Raw genomic sequence first — 25,797 nt, 5'->3', positions numbered from 1 at the left:
ATACCTTTTCCTTTTTGGACATTTTTCTCTGCTTCCTCAAATAATCCAGGAAGATGAATTACCACACCATTTCCTAGAGGAAAGCAAACGAATCCCAACCTTAAATATCTATACTTGCAATACAGACGTCTACGATACCCCTTATCCGGAACAGTGCAAGAGTGAAGGACTCTGACAAACGGGACGTCTGATTTATCAGGGAGTTACCACAGAAATGGTTCCAAGTGTTAGAAAGCAGTGTAATGTAAATACATAATACGCAGAATATAAAACACTAACGTTACATTCAGTATAATTTGGAATTTCTTTAAAACAAAGTAAAACTCTTCTTTTGAAAGAACCAAGTTACATTGTTCTAGGCAAATGGAACCAAGTTACAGTAGACGCTAAATCAAGGCCTTTCAAATTAGGGAATCATACCCTATTTGTGGTCATAAAATCAATTTAGTGGGTTGTGATTAGCACTTTTAAAGATAAAAAACCAGGATAAAAGATTGCAGATTGCATCATGTTATAAGGGTTCAGAATCGATCCATGAACCCCTCCTGTATTGCTTACTGTGTACGCGTCCGTGTTTGGAAAGCTGACCTGATAATCTACTTTATAAAATTAAGATTGCCAATGACCACAGTTAAACACAAATTATTCCAAAAAGCATTAGTGCTAAAAGACAGAGGTGTAAAATAGCCAGTCAGGTATATTCCAAAAGGTACCAAGGTCAAGATTAATAAGGGATCAACGAAACATTTGAATCGTGAGAGATGAAATCAGCTCAGATAATGAAAACTGAACACGATTATCAATTGGGGGGGAACCTCAAGGGGTTCAGTTTATACACTTACCAATGAACGCAGTAACATTTGGATTAATTATTCCACTGGGTAAAAGATGAAAATCGTATTCCACAGAATCTACAACAACTGTATGGCCGGCATTATTTCCTCCCTGAAAGTACAAGATCGGGGAAAATTGAACCTGACAATAAATATGACAAGTAACACATCTGCCTTCCAAAGGGAATTAATAATTTCTTCCAAAAATGTCAGTGTAACTTAAGAAAACCCAAGTATGTATTTGCCACAAATCCATATTCTTTAGAGGCTTCACAATAGTTTGGCTACCCTCTCTTCTTTCCCCATCGTAGTACCCTGGAGTGGTTTCTTTCCTGACAGGATCCAGAACACGGGAATTCAGGTTTCTGGGAGACATACACTCTTAAAAGAGAAAAAAACGTGAAAAAAGCACAGGGAACCAATTATTTTGTTCTCGGTACTCTATAGGTCATGTAGCAATCTAATTAAAAATCCATGATATTTTATCCAAACATAGAAAAATCACTAAATTAGAAAAGAGTAATCTATCCAGTTACCCTAACTTGACATAAACATTCATGGAATTCCCATTGTATTCAGAGGGTGGCAAGCAGCTTTGTGACCTGAAATTTGTATTCTTACATGGACTTACCAACTAGGAAATTTCCCAAGGAACTCCCTCAAATATTGGCTACCCCGAGACTCTAATTTTTAAATTTGTAAGTCAATCCTGTGCGTCTGTTTGGTACCAATCCCTGAATCCACTCATCTCTGGATAAAATAATACACAGGGTCAAAGAACCTCTAAGCTGAGAAACATACTATAAACCCATAGTGAAACATAGTGAAACTCAGGCCTAATGGTCAATAAAAAGCAAGATATGACGTCAGATTATAAAAATTTGGTACACAGCAGACTGATTATAGGTAACCAGAAAATTTTTCTAATTTCTAAGTTTAAAAAATATAGAAGAAAACACAAATCAACTGATTATATGCTTAAACTTCTACACAATAACAAAAAGTTTAAAGCAAACAAACTAGGAATATATTTGCAACAAATAAAAACTATAATATCATCCTGGCTGGACTTTTAAACACCAATCAAAACTATGTCCCCTGAGAATGACTGGTTTAACTTTATCCTGTGGCTATTTTTGACAAAATGAATGTTATTTCCTTTTTACCAAATCGTCACCAATCACGAATTCACAAACAGTGCCAGAAAACAGGTCCTGAAAAAAAAAATCCTCTGAAAAGTAAATGCCTATTTACACTGCATTTTGCACAGATACAAGCAAAGAATGCCTTACTTGAAGACTAGTGTATGTCAGGTGGGCTTAGAACAAAACCAAAAAAGACTCCACAGTGGGGGCCTGAAGTCTGGAAGACAACAGGAGGACAGAGGCGGGAGTGGAAAGCAACACCTCCTTCCCTCCATCCACCAACGGAACCAGTGACTACTTCTTTCCTCTTTATTTTTTAATAGGAAACATCTGCATATGATACATAAGGCACAGATGGATACACAGTAAAAGTGAAGTCTTCCTCATGCTCTTCTCCCCACCAGCTTCTGGTGTCCTTCCCGAAGGAATTTTGCATAAGCAAACAGGTATTTGTATGTTGTTTCATTCCACACATACAAATGGTAGCAAACTATACACCTGGCTGCTTGTTTTTACTTAGCAAATTTGAGCACACATGCCTTACCCTGTAAGCCAAACCATCTCTTCATTTTAACAGCGGCACTACCCTGCTTCTTATATGGACTGGGAATTTATTTACCTGGTCCCACAAGAGAAGCAGCACGACTGTTTCCAACCTTTTGTCATTACAGACAATGTCACAATACACTTCCTGGTACACGCTTCATTATTACTTCACACTTGTGCAAACTTATCAATTCTGATAGACTCCTAAAATAAAAATAACTCATAGGACAAGCCTTACTTGGTTTTTATAGCGTTTCTTTTACTTTATCCCTCCTACCAATATTAGCCTTTTTATCATGACTTTTTATGATTTAGGAAACCTCCCCCAAATTTTCAGGAAAAATCTTTCCAGAACATGAAGCTCATTAAAATGTCCTGAGATCCTACGAAGATGCTAAATTGTTATAAATCACTAAATCCAATAGATTTTTACTGAATTGTTATAAAGTACCAGTAATATTGCCACCAAAAAAAAAAAAAAGTCAAGATTATTTCAGCAAAATCAGTTTATTTTTTAAATCCATCATTTGCTTAAGAAACTACACCATAACTTTTGGAATAGACCTGTGAAGTAAGTCTCCCTAATTTACCCAAAATTATTTTTGTAGACATAGTAACATAAATCTTTTCCTGAAACAATTATTAACTTGGTGGAGCCCAATTACATTCTTACTGTGGAACAAAACCTTACTTTTTCTTAGATAATATTTTACCGAGATATGCAGTACTCAACGGCAGTGACTGTAATAAAGAGAGGTTTCTTTCTGCGAGGCAGGTGGTTGTGACAGATGACATCAGGGGGATAAATTGGTTTAATCTATAAGTTTCTCCAAGTTTGCAGGCGGTGGTTTTAGCTGGAAAAGTTCAGCTGCAAAAGGCTTGAATCACTTTACTGAACAGCTGAGCTCACTCCAACACTAACCAACCCCTTCAATAACCAATGCCCTCTTAAGGCTTACTATATGACTTAAATCTCATTTAAATTTTATTTGGCTGAGCAAGAAAATATGGTTAAATATACTCAGAATAACCCTAGATTATTCTATTAAGGAGCTAGGGGAGAAAAATTAAGTGTGCTAATTAGTATATTTGGTCACTAGTGCCCTAGGGGGAGTTGGGGTATGACAACTTCTAATCTTAAAACACACAATTATGCAGAAAAAAGATTCCCAAGGTGAACGGAGAAGGAGCTACTCACAAAGGAGTTTCTTGACAAGGCGATCTATACATGAAGTAAGTTTTAGTATACTGTCCTATTTTACAAAATGCAACAGATGAAGCTTCAAATTTGAAGTATTTATTTGGATGCTAACATAAAATACTTATAAATTATGTGCAATATACAAAATTCACCTTGGGAGCTCAGGCAGTTGTCTCCAAACATAGATTACAATGGTCCAAGGAGAGGTCACGTGCATTAGCAAACAGCAAAACAAGGTTTCAACATGAGCACCACTGCCAACCGCCACCTCGGCCACCCACCCTCATCCTCCAGTGAATTACAAGGGCAGAGAGTCTGAACTTCAGTTTCCGTGTCTGTGATCGCACTGCCCCTCAACGGGCGACTCTAGGAGTGGGTGCCAGAGTAAGCAGCAAGAACACATACATTTAATCACGTTTAATAATTCTCGTAAGTAGTACTGGGGAGGCCAGAGAGGACTATATAAACGTTAAGAGATGAATATTTTCTTGTCTACTTTTAACAGAAATGTACCATTTGCTTCTCAATGCAAAATTTCTGCAAAACAAATTTGATAAATAATCCCTAATTATACAGTACTAATCATATATTCAGATTATTAGTTACATGTTAACTACCTCTTGCTGTTTTGCTAAATTCCCTTAACACATGATTCCAATCACTCATGTAGTACTTAACGCTTTTAATTATCAAAGTTGCATGTTTTATACTAACTAAAAACACAGAATATTGTGGACTAGCAATTAGTTTTGTTTTCCGGATCAATCATTAGAGAAAATATTTTTTAACAATTTAAAATTTTAAATAGTTTAAATTTTGAAATATACCCCCTAAAACAAATAAAAGACCAGCGTGAACCCAAAATGACTGCATATTAAGTAGCAAGTTTCTCTGAGGAAAAACATAAGTTTATAATGCCTTACTGATGGCTTTTCCTGTGCTGAATACCAAGAATAAATGCAAATTCATTGTATTAAAGAATATATGAAAAAATCCAATCAGGTCTCACCAGTCACAAAACATCACCTAATTTGGTATTTATGTTACTTATTTTCTTTGACTATTATTCTTACATTAAGATTAAATGCAAAAAAAAATATTAAATAAGCCTCTTAGTGACCAAGAAAAAAATGTCTCTCATGGACATAAACTAGAACATGATGTTGGGCTGGGGTGGGGGGGCAGAGAACAGAAAATTCTATGTTCTCAAAGCTAAAAAAAAAAAAAAAAATCAAAGTTTCTGATGTATACCTATTCATTTTTTTAAACCATTACTGAGATAGCTCATTTCCACTGAGATAGTTAAAACAATAAAAACCTAGTTAATTCCAAACATTCTCCCCTCTAGAAAAACCCTAGGTCAACAGTGTATTAGACTGTTACCAAACAGTTCACAAATAAGAATAACCCAGAGCTATTATCTCCTCCTCCCATATTTTCCTATCTGAAATTAATTCTAGGTCAGCTATACCTTTTGTGTGTTCAGTCACTCTTCTTCCCCCCCCCCCCCCCGCCTCATTTTGCAAATCATAGTAATCATTCCCTCTGGCCACAGTAATTGATCCAGACTGGGAAACCTGAGCCAACCAAGCCTGAGACAATCAAGCTCCTTGCGTCTTGGGAATTTGATTTGGAGAGCGAGGAAGGCCCTTAGTTTCGTGAAGCCTGGCATTTAAGGGCGCATACTTTAAAAAAAAAAAAAAAAAAGGTTGCCAGTTCTGGCTGCTGAGATCCCAGGAGCTGCCTTTACCTGAGGCCACTCTGAGGACTGGCTACCCGGCTCTTGCTTCAAACAAATCCCCATTTTGCTTAAGAGAGTCCCTCTCTGTTGCTGCAAACAAAAGAATCCACATGATTCACAGCACAAACTCACTGTGACGCGGTATGTATACAGCTGGCTCTCCAATGCTCACATCTTGCCCTGGTGGTAAACTGAATATAAAAAATGATTAACTCCCAAATGTTAATATGCTGTCAAGAACAAAACTCTAAAACACTACAGGGATGATATAATAGTATTTAGTTATTTTGTAACTGTTCTCAGCTGTATACTTAGCAATTTGGTTTTAAGCTTAAGAAAGAAGATAATTTTCTTTCAGTGGCTTGAGGAACCTCTGGTTCTGAGGGAACCAGACTCTGTTAAGCCCAACTCTAGGATAAAAGTTTGGATCAGGAAATCAAGATGTGGAAGTTTCTAAATAAGTAGCACCAAAGGTCCAGGGGAGATTAAAAAAAAAAAAAAAAATTGGAAGGGAATGAAATGACATTAGTCTGCAACAGTAACTCCTTCAAAAAAAAAAAAATAGTGACTCCTGATTCTTAACTCAGTTTGTTGTTAGGTCTTCCTCTTCCCCAAACTACCGCCCCGCCCCACCCCAAGTTTCTGTTGTGATCCAGGAGGTAAAGACGTGTCCGTGGCCTCCTGCAGTGTTATAAACAGTGGCATCTCTACCAGCAACAGTAGAGGCCCAAGAGTCCAGGGCTAACAATCTCATGCACACAGCCTGGAGGCATTTCTCAGGCCACTTAGGCCTCTAAAATGGTCTATGTGTCTTCTCTTTGTCCTTTCTGCTCTGAATACATGAACACAGTATTATAATCACAGAGCTCTAAGTGAACATCCATCAAGAACAGTGACCGCTCTGGATTACAGCAGAGAGCAGCAAAGCCTCGTACCCCAGGCCTCAGACCAGCAACCAAAAACAGGGTCCCTATTTCTTGCCTAGTCTTCAAGCATCTTAGAAACCTAACAAACTTTTGAGACAATGCTTATTACCTGTGCTGGTTTCTTGGTAAAGACCTGTGTCTGTCTTTCCAGATGTGAAACATTTCATTACTTGCCAAAACTAAAACACGTGTTAATCCATAGCAATAACGTAATTATAAACAAGGATGACTGTTCTTTTTTTTAAGATTTTATTTATCTACCTGAGAGAGCAAGAGAGAGACAGAATGGGGGGGGGGGGGCGTCGTGGGCAGAGGCAGAGGGAAAAGCAGACTCCCTGCTGAGCAGGAAGCCCAAAGACCCTGGGATCATGACCTGAGCCCAAGGCAGATGCTTAACAGACTGAGCCATCCAGGTGCCCCAAGGATGACTATTCTTTTATGAAAAGTTGTAGAACTGCAATTAGCTTGTGATTCCAAAGTAGAACAGGTTAAGTTACTACCAGTAAGTCGATCAATTAAACTATTCAACAGTAACCAGACACACTAGATAGGAAGAGAAAACATATACAGGGTATCTGAATTTCTTTTTAGCAAAGACATCCAAGCACACTGCTCAGTTTTCTTTCAAAGGCTTAAGATACCCACTTTACCTTACGTTATTACAGTTACCTTCCAGTTTCACACACACATAAATACACATGAGGAAAAGCTTTGGAGGTTCTTAGGTCCTAATCAAGCTTTTAGACTCTAGGTACCTAAATCTAACATACACACTTACTAAAGCACGGTCATAGATGGGAAGATCAGACATGCAACCAAAAAATGCATAAACCAATGATGTGTGATGCAGCTCTTTGTAAATGCTTGGTTAAAAATTCACCTAATCATTACATTTATAAAGACATTTTCTTAAAAACACACAAATTAAATAGATTTCAAGTAAAAAAAAATTCCTCATAAATAAAACCCTTCCTTTAAAAAGGTTTTAAAAAAGCCTGATACCAAAAAAAAAAAAAAAAACCCAAAAAAACTTGATAGAGACAAAAATCCCATTTTTAAAAGAATTCTATTATATTGAGTTAAATATAATTAAAAGTTAGTTCAGTGCAAAGAACCATCCCATATTGGAGCCAGAGTAGCCCTGGGAATGGTCTACTATTTACTCTTTCAATTGTTGATTGCCAGGCAATACTAAATACTTCAAAGTCCCTTTTTCCATTGGTAAGAGTATTCTAATAGTTACCAATCTTCACTTATTGGTATGTAGTTCATCCACAGTGATCTTTAGTGTCAAAATATAACAGTCCCCAAAAGATAAGATAGCTAAATTTGTATCCAGTTATAGTAAACTATCACCTATTTTTCAATTTACCATTTTACTCTAGATTTGTTCTGGGCAACAATCTGTTCTAAAGAGAACTTAAAATTACCCAACTAACTGACCCATTCCCACCAAAATTAAAGAAACAAAATAATATTGATCAGATACCACTGACAGGATCTCATTAAAAATTTATGCCTCAAAAGATGACATTATATATTTTTTAAAAATTATATATTACATATACTGTTATATACTACTGTACTATTATATACAAATGACACGATTTACATATTATGTATATCAACAGAACAGGCTTAAATAGTGAACAACTTGGGACATCCTCATTAACTAAACTTTCAGATCTACTGCCCTCAGCAGACAAAAACTATTTACTAGAATAACATGGCATTCATGTTATTCATGTATTTCTGAGGAAATACACAAAAAAGATACAAATATCAGTTATCTATTTTCAAGCAGATACAAGAGGTAAGACTTTAGTATAAACCATTAAAGCCTATAAACATAATGGTACAATATAATAAGTACTAGTTGAAATACTAAGTAACAAATATTAATCCAATAAATGCTGGGGATTCCACCTTAAATTCATGCCATCAGTCAATTAACTTGTCCAAGGAGATGTTAAAATAATTTACAGGAAAGGGTTAAACTACTGGTTTCAAAGAAATTTCTAGAGGTGATCCAGTCACCTAATAAATATTTGTTGAGTATTTACTTCCTCTCTGCCTCACAGAGTACCTGGTGCTATGGAAAAAAACAACAAAAAAGAATTAAGTCCTCTTTTTGAGAAAACTTCTATTCTAGCAGGAAAAACACAGTAATCCAAGAAAGCAAGATTTAACGAAGTACACCACACACTGGTATGTACTTATGACCTGGGAAATACTATAAACTGTATTAAAAAACAACTGATAGTCAGGGGGCACAGAAACAGCAATTATTATAAACCTGGAAAAACGGTTTACCTTAAACACTAATTCTCTACCATCTTCCAAATTATGGGAAGTGGTCTGGGGGGTAATTTTAGCTGTATATAAAGTCAAGGCATTACATAACACTTTAGTTATCCCTCTTAAATTATCTCTCAACTTTTCTGATTATTCCCAGGAGAAAGTCTCAGTTTGTTGCTGTTAGGTCTTTCATATATATATATATATATATATATATATATATATATATATATATATATATTTATACTTAGTAATAGCTGGTTTCAGAGCCTTCTGTGGGTGCCAGCATCTGGCCACAAATTAACATTTTTTTCATTGTATTTACTTCACAGCAAACTTTTATATATGTAACAAGTGACAGGATAGACTTTCCCTTTATAATTAATTTTAGTTAATGTTTTCTCTTTATATCAACTTTAAAACCCTGGGGGAAAAAAAACACCAAGAAAGGAAATACTGTTCTAGCTATTCCCGATCACAGGCAACTTCCAAGACTACCATGCTTGCTTTCCAGGAGAACAGTAAGTAAGCCCTTGCTTAAGAAGTAGTAGAAAGTGCAACAGTTAAAATATCTGTAGTTTCTACTCAACAAAATAAAAAAAATAAAGTATAACAGTTTACTTTGGAGGATTTGTGGGGGAGGGGGAGACAGCAAGAGACTTCTAACAAAGCTACTTTTATGCTGCCAGAAAGGGGCCTTCCTCTGCCCATACCTGAACTCTGAAAAACCTGTACTAGTATCCTTCTCCACCCCCAGCCTGGCAATACTTACTTATGTAGCAGTTGTCCAGTAGACTGTAAGCTCCTTGGGGGCACAATCCCTGCCTTTTTCAGCTTCTTAATTCTGGGGCCAAGCAGTTCCCCCTAAGAGTGTCACCTGTAGATCCTCATTATGTGATCGCTGGATAAATGAACTAGGCCTGGAGTTGGTCTATACTTCTTTTTCTTAAAAGACATCAATTTAAAGTTAAGGTGTTTCTAGTGGTTGTCCTTTGATGCAAGTTCTACACACATATTTATGGATCTAGAAAATTTACCAAATTATAAATAACTCTGCATAAATCCTTAATCTGAAGTATGGGACTTAAGTGCACTGACGATGAAAATGCCACTAGCTTGGCATCTATTCTTTCCAAAAGGCATTTGATATATTAAAACATACAGTTAGATGTAATGTCAGTTTTTCTTTTAAAAACTTTATTTTGGAAAAAAATTCTTTAGATTCCACTGTTAAACAATGGATACATTATGTGTATGCCACTTTTAGAGAAACAATCTGTTAAAATCTGAGTTTTTGGCATGAATATGACCAAAAACACATATTAAGCTCTAACAAAGTACCTATTTTCAGTAATACACAAAACTTCAATCATCAAACAAGGCAATTCAAGTTTAAAATGTCTTTTCTAATGTTGACTTTCCCCAGCACTCTACACTCACTAAGAATTTCAACATTCCATATTCTTCAGTTTTATAAGCCAGGAGAACTTCATTAAGGAGAAGTCAGCTTCCTAGGGCTGGCCAATTAATAAAAAGTCACCCAAATGAATCACAAGAGCTATGCTTAAATCTATTCATTCTGTATTTACTTTCACTAACAAAACTAGTAAGAATCCTTCTAATGATGAGTTCTTAAAAGGTACTAGAATATGAAGACTTTAGGGGTGCCTGGGTGGCACAGCGGTTAAGCATCTGCCTTCGGCTCAGGGCGTGATCCTGGCGTTCTGGGATTGAGTCCCACATCAGGCTCTTCTGCTGGCAGCCTGCTTCTTCCTCTCCCACTCCCCCTGCTTGTGTTCCCCCTCTCGCTGGCTGTCTCTCTCTGTCAAATAAATAAATAAAATCTTAAAAAAAAAAAAAAAGAATATGAAGACTTTAGAATTATACAAAGGTTGCAGGAAGTCAAAGTTTACAGGAGAGGAATGTTTGCCTAACGGGTTTGCTCAAATGTTCCTCTTCTATCTTCAGGTAACAGTTTAAAGCCAAACTTGGCTCCTTCTCAATCACTTCTCTCTAGGCTTTCCAAGGGCATCAAATAAGATTGGTCCATGACCACCTTCAAGAGGACGTTCTCTATAACATAGTAACACCTCCAATCTACAAACGAATTCTAGTATTTTTCAAAGAAATATTAAAATCGAGGATCTTTTAGAATAAATGCTATTGATCGTTACATTTCCCAAACCTTCTTACAACCCATAATGTAACTCAGCCTAAGTATTACTATTTCCAGGAAAGGAAGAGATCAGGAATGACATGGAAGGGGACAAACAGGCCCAGCCTCTCTCCCTTTCTATCCAGCAAGAGTTAGGTATTCTCCTACTTCTTTCTCTATAGCATGGCCGGATCTGATTTTAAGACAAAAGCAAGGTGAAACCTGGCTTCCAGAGCAGCTCCTAAGGCAGTGTAGGGCAGGACTTCAGTGGAAACACGCTTAGGAGTAAGGTATTGAGTAAGGTAAGTGTGTTCCAGAGGGGTGGATGAACAGAGATCCGAAGATGGGGAGAAGTGGTGGGGGTGCTAGTAGTAATACGAAGAGGCCACAACTCTCTTAGCTAAGGAATGGGCAGGGTGTTTCTGCATGCAAAAAAACAAGACAAATCAGAATCTCTGCACTTAGCTTTTTCTGTACTTGTGATTACCTTGTTTCTGCGTGCTCTGAATGATAATCAGTTTCAGGTGGAAAGCTTTTCAATCAAGCGGGCCTACTAACTTGTTAGAACATATACAGCATGGCATCATCATATTGTGCCATGTTCATGAAGAAGAAATCCTCTTGTGAAGTAAACAGCAGTTAGTTTTAGATATACTACAATTTGTTTTGAAAGTGGTTATTGCTCAACTATTTCGAATTTTGAAACTGGTAATAGTTATCTAAGAGCCTTTACAAAGGCGTAGCCTAGAGGCTGCTTCAAAGCAAGCGACAAATAGGAAGAAAGCTTACACTGAAAACCACGTGTCTCCCGGTAGGAAGTACATTACCAATCCATTTCCCGAAAGTTCACTTTCCATGTGAGCGTAACAATGTAAATATTTCTAAATAGAAATTTGACATCCACGTATTTACTTGCCTCACTCGCAAAAGAGCCGGGACTCTTTCCTCCGGAACCAAGTAAAAATCATGTACCCTTAATATTAACACGCGGGGTACGGAGTCAAAAACCGGGGCCATTCACCGTCCAAAGCCTGGAGACGGGTTCTCATGTCAACAAAGTGGACCCGAGGAGGCAAAGGTCTGAACGCTGGGGGCTTGCAGGTGGGGGAGTGGAGAATGGGTTTTCGGGCGCTTCGGAACCATCCCTTCCCACCTGGTCTCGCTGGGTGAGCGGGTGGGGGGGGCGATGGGGGTGGGGGGGGCTGCGGCCGCGCGGGGTCTCCGCCGGGAGTCGGGAGCAGGCCTCGGGCGGCAGCTCCTCAAACTCAGACCGTATCCCGCCCCCACCCCGGCCCCAAGCTCGGGGCTGGGCACTGGCCCCCAGACGGAAAACTGCAACTCCCCAGGCATCGCGCATCTCTCAAAGACTCCCGGTCCACCCTGGTCTTCCTTCAGCGCCACCGCAACCCCTCAACCCAAGACCTCAGGTCAGGGGGTCTCTAACCTCCCGCCATTTCTCCACGTCGCCGCAGCTCCGAGCAGGAGAGAACCTCAAGGTGACACCTTCTTTGGGACGACGGATCCGCGTTCCGCGCCCGCGCTCTCGGGCCCGGCTTCCCGTCAGAGCCCGGTCGCCTCACCTGGCAGCGGCACACGATGTCGGCGTCCTGCGCCAGCAGATCCACCACCTTCCCTTTGCCTTCGTCGCCCCACTGCGCGCCCAGCACCACCGTCACCCGGTTCCCCCCGGGCCGCGCCCCGGGGCGGCCACAGTCGCCGTTGGGCAGGGAGGATGCCGCCGGGTTGGTCTCGGCGAACGCCATGGCTCCAGTGACGCGAGGAGAGCCCGAAAGAAACGCGGGCGGCGAGAAGTGAGCGAAGTGAACTGCTCTGCGGCCGCCAGCCACATGCAGAGGAAGAAGGAGCCAGAGGCCGGCCCCGCCCCCGCCCCCGCCGGGCCACCACCCTCCAGCCAGGCCCCGCCCCGCTCTCCGCCTCAGCCCACTCAAGGGGCGACCATGACTGCCCCGCGCAGGCCGGCCGCCGCAGCACCGCCCGCAGGAAGAGGCCCGGGTGGCGGCAACCGCCGCCACCCGGGACCGAGGCCACGCCCCTTCCGCAGCCTGGCGCGCCACCCGGGTGCGAGCCCTGCGAGCGGAAGGGGGCTGGGGCGGGGCCTCCAGCGAGCTTCGCCTCGACGCCCCGCCTACTCGCCCTTCTCCCGCTTTTCAAACCAGGGAGGCGCGGAGGTGCGTGCTCGAGCGTCGGACTACAACTCCCGGCATGCAACGCTCTGGGCCGAGGCGACGTTTTTTGGTGCCATGCTGTTTGCCGTCTGCAGGTCTGTCTCCGAAGGCGTTTTCAAATTATTTTTTAACGACTTGTCTTTATTAAAGGTCGAGATAGTGTGTGCTAAATACAAAGGGTGGCATTCCAAAATACAAATGGGATGGAATGGAAACGAATAGATTTAGAATTGGGAACTAAAGGTCTGCAAGTAAGAATAGAGATGGGAGCTAAATATATCTTTGCACCCAAGCCTCACAACAACCCCATGAGACAGGTTTTCTTTTCTTCACTTTAGAGGAAATAGAAGCTTCACTTTAGAGGAAATAGAAGGAAATAAAAGGGCATATTCCAAATTAGAGCAATAGAGGACATTAGAACTGAAAATCTAGAGCTCAAGTAAAGTTCTAATCCTTCTCGTTTTACACATTAGTAACAGAGGCTCAGAGAGGAGGAGGGTAATAGTGATGTATAGTTTGTGCCAAATACTGTGATACACTTAGCTCTTTTAAATCCCACAACATATAAAGTAGGTAATACTATCTTACACTTATTTTACAGGGTTTAAAAGTTAGTTAACTTGCTCTAGTGCGGGCTGAATTGGTACCGAGAGAGTGCAGAGCCCAGACGCTCTGTGTATATTCCATTACTCTTCGTGTTTCAGTTACAGCCAGATTCTGGAGTAAACTGTACCTACTGCTGCAATACAGATTAACTATGGCATCTAATCCCGATACAAAGTTGCTTCGGAAAAAGTGGGAACAGAATCGCATTAAATGCAGTGTCTACTACATATACACCATATACACACAATCAGGTTCTCTAATGGTCCCTAGAGCGTATTTTAGTATAATACTACTTTTACTCAATGATTCGTTGTCAGTAAACATTGAGGACCTACTACAAATTATGATGGTACTGGGCCCTGATGACATAAAGAGGAGTAAAGATAAAGTTGCAGCACTCAAGGATTCAGATTATTGGTCTACCAACAAATAAACAGATAAATTATAATCCTGTGTGACGATTTTGGTATTTGTTTATCTTGGCTTTACCACAAGATTACAAACCCCTTTGTAAATCAGAAAGCTGCCATATTTCTTTGTACCCAAGTGCGCAAGGTGGTGTTGGGCATATAGTAGGTGCTCAGTAAGTACACGTTAGTGTTGATTTCCGCTGAACTTAAAAACCATTTATGGAATGCCTCATACTGGATACATACACTACCAGATACGCATTTGTTACCGCAGTATTTATATACAGTCACAACGAAAATTTGGGCTAAAAGATACAGTAACTTAAAAGCTTCACCTTCGTTCAGTCAACCGGAATTTTCCGGAGTGGTTTTGCTATTTCACTCCAAAGCGGCATGGTTTCTGCCTTTCCTCAAGTCTGGTTTACATTTTCAACTCCAACCAACTGCGAGGTTCCCGGGGAGCCAGGTAGCGGCGCGCGCTCGCACGCATGCGCACACGCACTGGCCCTCGCGGGCGGGGAGGTGCGACCCCGGCCCGGCCCGCGGCGCGCGGCCCCCAGCACCTCCTCCGCGGGTCCGCCGGCGCCCCCTGGGAGCGCGCGAGGCCAGGGCGGGCGCGGGCGCGGCCTGGGCCGTTGGGCGGAGGCCGTCCGGGCGCCATGTCAGCGCAGGGAGTGGCGGTGCTGCTGTCGTGGCTGAGCTGCTGCGGCTCGGCAGTGTGGAGGTAGAGAGACGCCAGTGGCGCCCCGGGGCACCGGGCGGGGGTCGCCCCTGGGGCCGCGCCCCCGCGCCTCCGTCTCCTGACCCACCCGCCCCCGCGGACCACCGCCTGGAGCCCCGGCTCCCGGCGCCCACCCTCGGCGCCTCGCCGCCCTCTTCCGAGAGTTTTCGAGGGACGAGGGCGGAGAATGAAGCAGCAGGGTGAGGGCTTTGCTCCTCCGCGTCTGGGTAACTGCGTCGCTGTCCTCTGGACAGCTGAGCGCCTAGGAACCACCCATAAACTCCTTTCCTCCTGCTGCGCTCTTGTTTTGCCAGAGAGCCCAAAAGTCGCCACTGGGAAGTGGAGACGGGACGAGGGCCCGTCTCCAGGGTAACCAGGTAGTTGATGGTTTCTGTGAGGCAGATGTATGAATGATTTATGACAAAGTGCTTTATAAAGTGTAAACACTGTACAAATGTAAGGGGATGTAATTCCTGCATAAGGAATGGGAATTGATTCTGTGATTTGATCTAGGGAGTGAAAGCTTTAAAAAGTTCTGAGAAATCCTCAGTGCAAGTGTGATTTTTGTTCAGTATTTAGTAACTGCTGAGTTGGAAAGTGTATCGAAATATTTTAGAAAGATTTTCAACAAAGGTTAAAATACAGATAATTAACCAGAAAAATAACGTTCTGCGAATACTCCATTCAGTGGAGGTTTTGCTATAACTAATTACTACCCTCTAACAACAAGATGTAAGAATACCAACAATAAGTCAAACTATGAGAGAGGTTTCAGAGGGAGGGGATCCAGGGCACCTCACTGGGCCGATGGTGGGCATCGAACAGAATAAGAGTAGCCTTGGAAAGGGTCAGTGAAGTAGTGAGAAAAAGCAAAAAGGTAGCATTCTGACAGAACTTTGTAAGCTTCTATTTCCTCTAAAGTGAAGAAAAGAAAACCTGTCTCATGGGGTTGTTGTTGTGAGGCTTGGATGCAAAGATATTTTTAGCTCCCAGCGCATGCCTGGGAAACAATGGATCAATAAATAAGGATAAGGGATATTATTAAAGATGGCCTGTGAATTCGGGGACTTCATAAACTTTATGTTGTACACCAGAGGTCACCAAACTTTCTGTAAGGGCCAGGTAGTAAATACTTCAGGCTTTTCAGGTGATACAATCTATGCTTTAACTACCCAACTCTGCCATGATAGGGGAATGCGCTCCCCAAAAGTAGTAAACCAATGGGTGTGGCTGTGTGTCAATGAAAATTTATTTACAAAAACAGGTGGAATTTGACCATAGGTTGCCAACCCCTGGTCTATGTTCATAATCGAAGGGAATGCTAAATTTCTTTCCCTTCCCTAAATTTTCAGCGAGAGTTTAGTGAAGACAAAGATGTTATTGTTCCCCATGGTAGTCACAGGCTTCTTGAATTTTATATCTTAATAAGGTGTTCTTTTAAAGGACAAAATTTCTTAAATTTGATGTAATGGTTTTTTATTGTTAGTTTGTTGGGGGGGGTGGAGAATTCAAGGTAGATGTCTTATTTAAATAATTCTTCCTTTCCCCAATGTCTAAGAGATATTTACCTAAATTTTCTACTGAGAATATTAATGTTTTTGACATTTCTTATCCCAATGGAGTTGGTTTTCTTAAATGATCTAAGGTAGGACTGGGATTATTTCTTTCTCCTTACGAATCCAGAGCCATTTTCCAGCTCCATTTACTGAATATCACCTCTGTCCTATACCAAACTTCCCTATGGGCTTACGTCTGCTTCTGGGTTTACAATAGAATCCCTCTTATTTGGAGGAGAAGTTAGTTTTAATATTTATATTTGACCTTTTCCTCCACAGGTATTCCACTAACAGCCCAAACTACCACATTTTTAGTACCAGAAGTACTGTAAGTGTGTAATTTTTTTTCAAGCTATAGTTAAGTTTTAATTATTATCTACCTTAAAGCAGAGAGCAGTATTTTATACTCAGTTGTATAGCACAGTTATCATTCATTTATTTTTATTTCATTCCTTTATCTCATTTATCATCCTAGTATAAATCCTCTTGCCAATAAATGTCCTTAAATATATATGTAGCAAACATAAGTAGTATGGTTTTGAATGTTTTTGTGACTTAATATTCACAGATAGGATGGCCATACAATATATTGTGTAAACTATTGAAAATGAAGGAGAGTGCTATTAATATTTATGCTGGAACAACAGGTATGAATTCCAACAGCCTTGACAAGCCAGGATGAATGGTCACTGAAGCTGTAGACTTCATTCTCTAGATTACTTTTTTTATTCAATACTTTGTCTACTTCCTTTCTTCTTAATGCTGCCTGCTTACTAGTCTGTGTGTGTGTTATTTGTATAGCCCCCCAATGATGGACACATGGCTTTCTGTCACCACAGACAACACTGTGATGATGCCCTTTTACATGTCCTTTTATGGTCTGTGCAATAATATTTCAGCTATAGTTGCTGGGACATAGAGCAGACACCTGATTTAACTATTCTGCATGATTGTTCTTGAATGGCAGTCTCAATTTCTATTCTCAACCTAGTGCACATATTCACCAAAATTTATTGAATTATTGAATTTTCTATTTTTTTTACTAATTTTATTACTATGTGTAATAGCTTATTGCTGTTGTTATTTTCAATTCTCTGATGACTAGTGATTTTTAAAAAAGATTTATTTATTTATTTGAGAGAGAGACACCTGGGCACAAGCAGGGGGAGAGGCAGAGGGAGAGGGAGAAGCAGACTCCCTGCTGAGCTGGGAGCCCGACATGGGTCTCAATCCCAGGACCTGGAAATCATGACCTGAGCTGAGCTGAAGGCAGATGCTTAACCATCTGAGCTACCCAGGCGCCCCATGACTAGTGATTTTGAGCATCTCTTCCCATATTTATGCAGGCTTCTCTTTTTGCCCATTTTCCATTTAATTTTGTGCCCTTTTCTTGTTGATTTATGAAGTGTTGTATACATTCCACCCTCTATATTATTTGAATGTTGGTTTTGTTTCATTTTCCTGTCTCACATCTACTCATCTAACCATTAATGTTGTCTGTGGATATTTTATTTTTTAAGAAAAACCTGACTTTTGTTAAGCCAAACCACCCCCCCCCACACACACACACGCTTTTTGACCTCATACTTTCTACTTTTTTGGATTGTTATGAAAAATCTTTTCCTACCCAGAGTTGCGAAGATACTTATCCTAGTTTTTCTTTTATATGCATTATATCCTGACCTTTCAAATGTAGGTCATAAATCCATCTGGAGTCCACTCGTATATAATATAAAGTATACATTCACATTACTTTCTCCATGTAATAAACCACCACCTATTAAACAACTTACTTTTATTTTTCTGGTATTATCCTTTATTCTGTATATAGATGTGTCAATTAACTTTTCTTCCTTTCTCTCTCTCTCTCTTTCTCCCTTTCTTTCTTTCTTCTTTCTTTCATTATATGTTAGTGACCATACAGTACATCATTAGTTTTTGATGTAGTATTCCATGATTCAGTGTTTTCGTATAACACCCAGTGCTCCACGCAATACACACCCTCCTTAATACCCATCACTGGGCTAGCCCATCCCCTAAAATCCTCAGATTGTTTCCCGGAGTCTATAGTCTCTCGTGGTTCATTTCCCCCTCTGTTTAACCCCCCCCTTCATTTTTCCCTACCGATCTCCCTGCTATTCCTTATATTCCACAAATGAGTGAAACCACATGATAATTGTCTTTCTCTGCTTGACTTATCTCACTTAGCATAATCTCCTCCAGTCCCATCCATGTTGATGCAAATGTTGGGTGATCATTCTTTCTGATGGCTGAGTAATATTCCATTGTATATATGGACCACAGCTTCTTTATTCATTCATCTGTTGATGGACATCTCAGCTCCTTCCACATTTTGGCTATTGTGGACAATGCTGCTATGAACATTGGGGTGCATATGGCCCTTCTTTTCACTACATCTGTATCTTTGGGGTAAATACCCAGTAGTGCAATTGCTCAGTCATAGGGTAGCTCTATTTTTAACTTTTTGAGGGACCTCCACACTGTTTTCCAAAGTGGCTGTACGAACCAACTTGCATTCCCACCAACAGTGTAAGAAGGTTCCCCTTTCTCCACATCCTCTCCAACATTTGTTGTTTCTTGCCTTGTCCATTTTTGCCATTCTGACTGGCGTAAGGTGGTATCTCAATGTGGTTTTGATTTGAATTTCCCTGATGGCTAATGATTTTGAACATTTTTTCATGTGTCTGTTAGCCATTTGTATGTCTTCATTGGAAAAGTGTCTGTTCATATTTTCTGCCCATTTTTTTATTTGATTTTTTGTTTCTTGGGTATTGAGCTTGAGAAGTTCTTTATAGATCTTGGATACCCACCTTTTATCTGTAGTGTCATTTGCAAATATCTTCTCCCATTCCATGGGCTGCCTCTTTGTTTTGTTAACTGTTTCCTTTGCTGTGCAGAAGCTTTTTATCTGGATGAAGTCCCAAAAGTTCCTTTTTGCTTTTGTTTCCCTTGCCTTTGGAGATGTGCCATGAAAGAGGTTGCTGTGGCCGATATCAAAGAGGTTACAGCCTATGTTCTCCTCTAGGATTTTGATGGATTCCTGTCTCACATCAAGGTCTTTAATACATTTGGATATTATCTTTGTGTATGGTGTGAGAGTGGTCAAGTTTCATTCTTCTGTATATAGCTGTCCAATTTTCCCAGCACCATTTATTGAAGAGGCTGTCTTTTTTCCACTGGATGTTTTTTCCTGCTTTGTCAAAGATTGATGTGTCAGTTTCGGAACTCTCTTCTTTCCTATGGGTAGAGTTGACTGATCCTCTCGTTTCATGTAGCTGCAGTTTAGTTTCAGTGCTGCCTACTCTTCCTTTGAATTAACATACCATAATATATGAATCCTTTTACTCTAGGTAAGCAATTATGTTCATTCCATTTTCAGTCTTTTTAATTAGTGGATTAGATAAGGTCGTCTACTATGAACATTTTTATGCCTATCTTCTGCTTAACATATATATGCATTTCTGTTGGGAGTGGAACTGGTAAGTCATAGGGTATATTATATGCATGTGTTCAGCTTTAGTTGATGGTGCCAGAAGATTTTACAAAATAATTGTATCAGTTTACACTTACATTCTATGTCTATATATATATATATATATATCATTGTATTTACATTACTCAGAATCAGGCAAAAGGAATCTATATAAACTATATTTTCTTTTACAATGTTATTTGTTTTTAAATTCATTGCTAGCCATTTCTTATTAAATCTGTACTTACCAGTTAAACTGTCATTTGTAGTTAATTTCTTTAATATCATTTATTTATGTATTTCATCTTTGTTTCTTGAACAGTTTTTCTGTATAATTGACCATTTTATTAGTCATTTTAAAAATCTCCTTTTTTCTAAGTAATCTCTACACCCAACATGGGGCTCACATTCACAACCCTGAGATTAAGAGTTGCATGCTGCACCAACTGAGCCAGCCAGGCATCCCCTAAAAATCTTTTTTGATCTCTGCTCTTCCTTTATCATTGTTATGGAGGTGACAGAAATGTGTCATGTAACCAAAATAATGGAGTATGTCATTACAGAAATGAGAGTTGGGAGCCAGAGTTTGATTCTCAACAGAGGAGGGAGACTAAATGCAGGCGAGTAGATGATAAAACCAGTGGCTTTGCAGGTTGCTTGCAAGTGATATTCAGAGAAAGAAAGAAAATATTTAGTGTACAGAAGACACTTTAGGGATTAAATAGTTCATAAATCTTAATGGAAAGCATTTTAAGTCAATTTTTCTCTACCTATTTGCTTTTCCTGGAGCTTTGGCATGAGGGACAGGATTTAGGTTGACACACATCCAGGAATCTATGAAGATGCTCTCAGGGAACATAAACTGGTGGAGGCCATCTCCATGCTTTCTCTCTGCCTCACTACAGCTTGCCACTATCTCTCAGAAAGGAACTTATGCATTTATCTAGAGCCTGGTCATTATAACTGTTGCCCATAGGATACCTCCAGATTGCCTGACTCTGGTGGCCATGGCTTACACTTGTAGTCCCATATGACTGTATATATTTGTATACTTTAAAAGGTGGTGCTTGAGTGTCTAGCTTCCAATCAACATGAATCTAGGTGCTGACTGAGATCCTCCCTGTGGGACAATGACAGGACTTGGCACATCCTCATCTATTGGGAGTTATGAAAAATAAAATAGGCTGCTTGGACAATCACAAAGTTTTGAAGGACAACCAAGAGCTAGGGCATGGTTAAATGATAAGGCTCATCACTCCTTCAAGACTAAGAGAGTTGGTTATTTTATCTAATGCATAAAAATGAACATAAGAGAGTCAAGGAAATAGAAGAAACAGAGGAATATGTTCCAAACAAGAGAATAAGATAAAAACTCAGAAAAAAACCTCAATGAAATGGAGATAAGTAATTTACCTAATAAAGAATTCAAAGTAATGGTCATAAAGATGCTCACTGAACTCAGGAGAAGAATGGATGAACACGGTAAGAACTTCAACCAAGAGTTAGAAAATATAAGAAGATACCAAATAGAAGTCACAGAGCTGAAGTATAGAATAACTGAACTGAAAAATATACCACAGGGTTCAACAGCTGACTAGCCAAGGTAGAATAAAGGATCTGTGTACCTGAAGACAGAGCAGTGGAATTCACCCAAACAGAGCAGTAAAAAGAAAAAAAGAGTACAGAAAAAAGTAAACCTATCTTAAGGAATTTATAGAATAACATCAAGTGGACTAACATTCACATTATAGGGGCCAAAAGGAGAAGAGTGAAAGGAGCAGAAAAATTCTTAAGAAATAATGACTGAAAACTTCCCTAACCTGGGAAAGGAAACATCTAGATCCAGGAAGCCCAGAGAGTTCCAAATAAGATGAACCCAAATTATTTAAATTATAATTTAAATGTCAAAAGTTAACCACAAGGAGATTTCTTAAAAGCAGCAAGAGGGGTGTCTGGGTGGCTCAGTTGGTTAAGCATCTGCCTTCTGCTCAGATCATGATCTCAGGGTCCTGGGATTGAGCCCCATGTCAGACTCCCTGCTCAGTGGGGAGCCTGTTCCCTCTTTCTCTGTCCCTCCCCCACTCATGCTCACTCTAGCACACATGTGTGCTCTCTCCCTGTCTCTCAAATAAATGCAATCTTTAAAAAAAAGCAAGAGAAAAACAACTTTCGTTAACTACAGGGGAAACCTCATAAGGCTATCAGTAGATTTTTCAGCAGAAATATTGCAGGCCAGAAAGGAGTGGCACAAGATATTCAAAGTGCTGAAAGAAAAAAACTTCCATACAAGAATACTCTGTGCAGCCATGTTTTCATACAGAATTGAAGGAAAAATAAAGACTTTTCCAGATAAGCAAAAGCTAAAGGAGTTTATCATCACTAAACTAGCCTTACAAGAAATGCAAAAGTGACTTCTCATGCTTTAAAAAAGCTAAAAAACAAAAACAAAAAAAAACACTTTAAAAAAGTAACAAGAAAATGTGAAAGAATAAATCTCTCTGAAAAGATATATTAATGGTAGTAGATTAATTACTTATAAAACTAGTGTGAAGACTAGTGTAAAAGACTAAAGTGGTAAAAATGTAACTGCAATAATTTCTTAAGGGATGCACAAGATAAAAAAGTGTAAAATGTGACATTAAAAACAATGTGCAAAGGGTGAGTAAAAATATAGAGCTTTAGACTGTGATCAAACAAGTTATTATCTACTTAAAATAGACTTGTTATAACTTTTTGTACGTAAGGCTCATGGTAACCACAAAGCAAAAACCTATAGTAGATACACAAAAGATAAAGAAGAAAGAATCTAAGCATACCGCAAAAGAAAGTCATCAAACCACAGAGGAAGAGAGCAGAGAAGAAGAAAGAAACACATAGAAAATTACAAACCAGGCAGGATACAGTTAACAAAATGGCAATAAGTATACCATACCTCATGTTGTTGTGCTTCACTTTATTGTGCTTCGCAGATAGTGCTTTTTTGTTTTTTTCAAATTGATGGGTGTGGCAAGCCTGCGTCAAGCGAGTCTATCAACACCATTTTCCCAGTCTCATTTGCTCGTCTCATGTCTCTGTATCATATTTTGGTAATTCTCACAATATTTCAAACACTTTCATCATTGTTACATTTGTTATGGTACTCTGTGATCAGTAACTACAACTTGCTGAAAGCTCACATAATGGTTAACATTATTCACAATATTTTTTAAATTAAGGTATGTACACTTTTTAGACAATGCTATTGCACACTTAATAAACTACAGTATAATCTAAACAATTTTTATAAACAAAAAAGTCATGTGATTCACTATTGTGATATTCAGTTTATTGCAGTGGTCTGGAAATGAAACTGCAGTATCTCAGAGGTATGCTTGTAGATACCTATCAGTAATTACTTTAAATGTAAATGGGCTAAATTCTCCAATCAAAAGACAGAGTAGATGGATAAAAAAGAAGACCCATATGCTGCTAATAAGAAACTCATGAGATATAAGGACATACACAGACCAAAAGTAAAGGGATGGAAAAAGATATTTCATGCAAATAGAAACCAAAAGAAAGCAGTGTTAGCTACACTTGTATCTTATATCCCATAAAATAGGCTTTAAGACAAAGTCTAATAAGAGATAAAGAAGAGCATTACATAAAGATAAAGAGGTCAATCAAATAAGATGACATAACGCTGGTATGTATTATGCGTTAAACATAGGAGTTACTGAATATATAAAGCAAATATTAAAAGAACTAAAGGGAGAAATACACAGCAATTCAATAATAGTAGAGAACATTAATACTCCACTTTCATTAATGCATAGATCCTACAGACAAAAAATCAAAAAGGAAATATCGGCCTTACACAATACATTAGACCAGATGAACTTAACAGATATATAGAGAACATTCCATCCAAAATCAACAGAATACACATTCTTCTCAAACACACATGGAACATGCTCCAGAATAGATAGGTCATGTGTTAGGCCACAAAATAAGTCTTAATAAATTTAAAGAGATTGATATATCAAGCATCTTTTCTGACTGCAATAGTATAGAAATCAATGATAAATAGAAAACTGGAAAATTCACAAATATGTGGGGATTAAAGAACATGTTACTGAACAGCCAATGCATCAAAAAACAAATTGAAAGAGAAATCAAACAATAACTTGAGACAAATGAAAATGGAAACACAACATACTAAAACTTATGGGATGTAGCAAAACCATTTCTAAGACAGAGGTTCATAACTTAAATGCCTACATTAAGAAACAAGATAAATCTCAAATAAACAACATGACACATGAAGGAACTAAAAAAGAAGAAATGAAGCCCAAAGTTAGTAGAAGGGAGATAACAAAGATAAGAACATCAATAAAGGAAATAGAGATTAAAATAACAATAGAAAAGATAAATAAAACTAAGAGCTGGTTCTTTGCAAAGATAAAATTAACTAGACTAACCAAGGGAAAGAAAGACGATGTCTGAAATGAAAGAAGATGCATTACAACTAATAGCACAGAAATACAAAGAATCATAAGAGATTGCTATAAACAATTCTATACCAACAAGTTGAATAACCTGGAAGAAATGGATAAATTCCTAGAACCACACAACCTAGCAAGACTATAAACAAATAGAAAATATGAACAGACCCAGTTACTAGGAAGGAGATTGAATCAGTGATCAATACCCCCCCCCCAAAAAAAAAGTCCAGGGCTGGACTTCACTGGTGAATTTCACCAAACGTTCAAAGAAGAACTAACATGGGGTGCCTGGGTGGCTCAGTCATTTAAGTGTCTGCCTTTGGCTCAGGTCATGATCCCAGAGCCCTGGGATCAAGCCCCACATCAGGCTCTGTGCTCCGTGGAGAGTCTGCTTCTCCCTCTGCCCTTCACCCTGCTCATTCTCTCTCTCGAATAAAAAAATAAAATCTTTTTTTAAAAAAAGAAGAAGAACTAATATCAATCATTCTCAAACTCTACCAAAATATAAAAGAGGACCCTGCTACCAAAACCAGAGAAGGACATTACAAGAAGAGAAAATTGCAGGGCAATATTTCTAATGAATATAGATGCAAAAATTCTCAACAAAATATTAGCAGACATAATTCAACAATAAATTAAAAGGATCATATACCATGAGCATGTGGAATTTATTCCAAGGATGGTTCAACATCTACAAATCAGTCAGTGTAATACACCACATTAATAAAATGAAGGATAAAAATCATATGATCATCTCAATAGCTGCAGAAAAGCATTTTATAAAATTCAACATCCATGTATGATAAAAACTCTCAACAAAGTGGGTACAGAGGGAACATATCTCAACATAATAAAGACTACATATGACAAGTCCACAGCTCACATCATACTTAGTGCTAAAAAGTTGAAAGCTTTTCCTCTAATATAAGGAACAAGACAAGGATATATTCATGCCACTTTAATTCAATATAACATTGATGTCCTAGCCAAACAATTAGGCAAGAGAAAGAAATAAAAGACATCCAAATAGGAAAGGAAGAAGTAAAACTATCTCTATTTGCAAATGACATGATATTATATATACAAACCCTAAAGGCTCCATCAAAAAACTGTTAGAACTAATAAATACATTTAGTTAAGCTACAGGATACAAAACCAGCATTCAAAAATCTGTTGTGTTTCTGTACACCGAGTTTATTGGTGGGTTCACTGACAAAAGTTTCCAGAGAAAGAAGTTGTGGTATATATTCAGAATATCTGCTTTCTGTCATTGGTGATTACTTGCTAGTCCTTTTATTTGAGCAGCTTGTGAAGATCCTGGTGTATAGGGTAGGATGACAGAAAGAGGACTTTTAATGCTGGGACATTCTCTCGTGGAGTTTTAAAAACTTTAAAAATTTTTTCTAGGAAAAAGTAGAGGTTTTAATTTTCATTCCACTCTCTAAGGCAAAGTTTCGCAACCTTGGCAACATTGCCATGTCTCTGTACACTAATAA

The 25,797-nt window shown here is 39.0% G+C and overlaps 2 protein-coding genes across 2 annotated transcripts in view; one reads left to right on the top strand and one right to left on the bottom strand.

Annotated features, from left to right (window-relative positions):
- The window catches only part of ADSS2 (adenylosuccinate synthase 2), a 34,697-nt gene extending 21,963 nt beyond the window's left edge, over positions 1–12,734 (bottom strand). The window contains exons 1-3 of the mRNA XM_045796202.2: positions 12,426–12,734; positions 843–945; positions 5–73 (exon numbers count right to left, since the gene is read on the bottom strand). Coding sequence (XP_045652158.1) covers positions 5–73; positions 843–945; positions 12,426–12,608 — 355 coding nt within the window. The 5' untranslated portion in view covers positions 12,609–12,734. The remainder of the gene's footprint in view (positions 1–4; positions 74–842; positions 946–12,425) is intronic.
- A 1,737-nt stretch (positions 12,735–14,471) lies between these two features.
- The window catches only part of CATSPERE (catsper channel auxiliary subunit epsilon), a 168,768-nt gene continuing 157,442 nt past the window's right edge, over positions 14,472–25,797 (top strand). The window contains exons 1-2 of the mRNA XM_045796212.2: positions 14,472–14,771; positions 16,604–16,652. Coding sequence (XP_045652168.2) covers positions 14,536–14,771; positions 16,604–16,652 — 285 coding nt within the window. The 5' untranslated portion in view covers positions 14,472–14,535. The remainder of the gene's footprint in view (positions 14,772–16,603; positions 16,653–25,797) is intronic.

The sequence above is a fragment of the Ursus americanus genome, chromosome 2 (genome assembly GCF_024610735.1).
Source record: "Ursus americanus isolate L20-20 chromosome 2, mUrsAme1.1.p, whole genome shotgun sequence".
Classification (NCBI taxonomy): Eukaryota; Metazoa; Chordata; class Mammalia; order Carnivora; family Ursidae; genus Ursus; species Ursus americanus.
The sequence above is the reverse complement of the archived record's forward strand: the minus strand, read 5'-3'. Positions and strand labels throughout refer to the sequence as shown.